The sequence below is a fragment of the Manacus vitellinus genome, unplaced genomic scaffold (genome assembly GCF_001715985.3).
Source record: "Manacus vitellinus isolate BGI_N305 unplaced genomic scaffold, ASM171598v3 scaffold_135_pilon, whole genome shotgun sequence".
NCBI lineage: Eukaryota > Metazoa > Chordata > Aves > Passeriformes > Pipridae > Manacus > Manacus vitellinus.
The window spans coordinates 25,454-27,613 of NW_021938977.1; the positions used below are offsets into that span (position 1 = coordinate 25,454).

At 63.2% G+C, this 2,160-nt stretch overlaps 1 protein-coding gene across 1 annotated transcript in view; it reads right to left on the minus strand.

The window, feature by feature from the left end:
* The window catches only part of AGBL5 (ATP/GTP binding protein like 5), a gene marked incomplete at its 3' end in the record, with an annotated part of 4,850 nt that extends 2,852 nt beyond the window's left edge, over positions 1-1,998 (minus strand). Inside the window, exons 1-5 of the mRNA XM_029957999.1 lie at positions 1,873-1,998; positions 1,120-1,286; positions 831-1,008; positions 415-593; positions 153-162 (exon numbers count right to left, since the gene is read on the minus strand). Coding sequence (XP_029813859.1) covers positions 153-162; positions 415-593; positions 831-1,008; positions 1,120-1,286; positions 1,873-1,998 — 660 coding nt within the window. The remainder of the gene's footprint in view (positions 1-152; positions 163-414; positions 594-830; positions 1,009-1,119; positions 1,287-1,872) is intronic.
* Between the last annotated feature and the right edge of the window lie 162 nt (positions 1,999-2,160).

A 2,160-nucleotide genomic window follows, 5' to 3' on the forward strand; every position in this document is an offset into this window, starting at 1 on the left:
CCAGGGAACAAGGGACAGGAGGAGAGGGAACGGCCTCCAGCTGTGCCAGGGGAGGCTCAGGTTGGACATCAGGAAGAATTTCCTGCTGGAAAGGGTGGTCAGGCACTGGCAGGGGCTGCCCAGGGAGGTTTGAAAACAGCCTCGAGCTGTGCCAGGGGAGGGCTAGGTTGGATATAGGGAACAATTCCTTCACAAAAAGGGCTGTTCAGCCCTGGCACAGCTGCCCAGGACTCTGGTGGAGTCCCCATCCCTGCAGGGATGGATGTGGCACTTGAGGACATGGGTTAGTGGTGGCCTTGGCCAGGGGGGAATGGTCGGACTCAATGGTCTCAGAGGGCTTTTCCCACCCAAATGATTCCATGAAACATGGAGCAGGTTTCCAGGCAGGAGAGCCCAGCCCAGCCCCGCACTCACCGGTAGTGGCCCCGCACCACCCCGTCAGGGTTCAGCATGGGGATGAGCTTGAAGACGAACATCCGCCGCAGCATCTGGGCACGGGGATCCTCCTCCCGCAGGATGAAGTCCAGGAAGCCATTGAAAACAAAGCTGGAGGGGGTTTCTCCTGGGTGGACTCTGCTGCTGAGGAAAAACACCTGGGGACAAGCAGACAGGGGTGAGGGGGTCCCTGCCTGCCCCCCGACACTGCAGTGCAGGAGGGTCTCACAGACTCTGCTCCCCACACTCCACCCAAACGCTCCAGCCCTTGGGGACACGACACAGTTTGGGTCACAGACATGAGAGCGGCAGCAAGGCACCGACACAGGGGCCACTGTGGGGGCTGCTGACCCCCCTGTCCCCAGCACAGCCCCGACGCAGGCACGGCCACTCACCCTCTTCCCAGCAAAGCGGCGTGGCCGGGGCGTGCTGGTGTCTGGGAAGAGCTTGTCCAGCCGCGGCTCCCGCTTCTCCTGCATGCCGTGGCACGAGGTGACCGTCAGCAGGTCCACACGCAGCTTGTCCAGCGAGTGGCACAGCAGCTCCCGGTGGTAATAGACAGAGTCCAGGGGGCTGTGGGGCGAGGAGGGGCTCAGCCACACCCAGAGCGAGGGGGCTCCCGCCTGGGCACTCTCACACTGGGAAGGGGATGAGAGGGCTGGGAAGGGGGTGTGGGGGGCACACCTGCTGGGGGACATGTGCCTGCAGTCCTGGAAGCGGCCGTCCAGCTGTGCCAGCATGTCCTGGCACTCGGTGTAGGAGAAGGGGTAGCAGAAGGCAAAGTAGGTGGTGGCCCCGCGGTGCTCCAGGAACCGGTGCACGAAGGACAGCACGAACTGCGTCTCCACCACCTGCCACAGACGTGGAGCAGGGCTGGGCACAGGGGCAGGGCCACCCTGGCACAGCCCCACTCCCCTCTTCTGGCTCCCTTGGGCATCGATCGCCCTTGGCTATCCCCATGGGAATCACTGCCCAGCCACCACCCTGGTGTCCTGGCACACCAGGCTGTTCCCTGCAGATCCTTTGGCTCCTTGATTGCCCCACCAGCAAAACCACACCTGTCCTGTCCCGTGTCAGGGCGTGGAAGGGATGCCACATCCCTGGAAGTGTTCAGGGACAGGTTGGACGGAGCTTGGTGCGACCTGATCTAGTGGAAGGTGTCCCTGCCCAGGGCAGGCGGTGGCATGAACTCTCTAAGGTCCCTTCAGCCCAAGCCATTCTGGGATTCAGTGGTTCTCTCTGGTTCCTGTTCCATGGAGCAGAGGGTCTACTGGGAGGGTGGGCACTACCTCCCCATGGCAGCACACGTGGACCAAGGAGCACCCAGAACAGGAATCCCATGAGCAGCTCCCACCACATCCAAGGAACCTCCTGGGAATCTCACCCCTTGGCTGTGCCTCCCAGGGTTCCCCCAGTCTCCCTGGCTGTGCCCCCCACCGGGGCAGCAGCACCTGCTGCCACAACGAGCTGTTTTCTGGCCACTTTGGCACCTGGTGAAGGGGAAGAGAAGCACCCCGAGTGCTCGGGGGGCAGTTCTGTGTTCCCCCACTGAAAACACCCCATGGTGGCCTATGCCCAGCCACAGCTCCACGGACCCTCCTCTGCACAGCCCTGAGAAAGGACTGTCATTAACCCCCTTCCCCCAGGGGTGCCAGGGACAGCCCAGCCACTCCCCCGCCCCAGCAGAGTGCAGTGGTCACCCCGTGGCGAGGGAGGGGTGTCCAT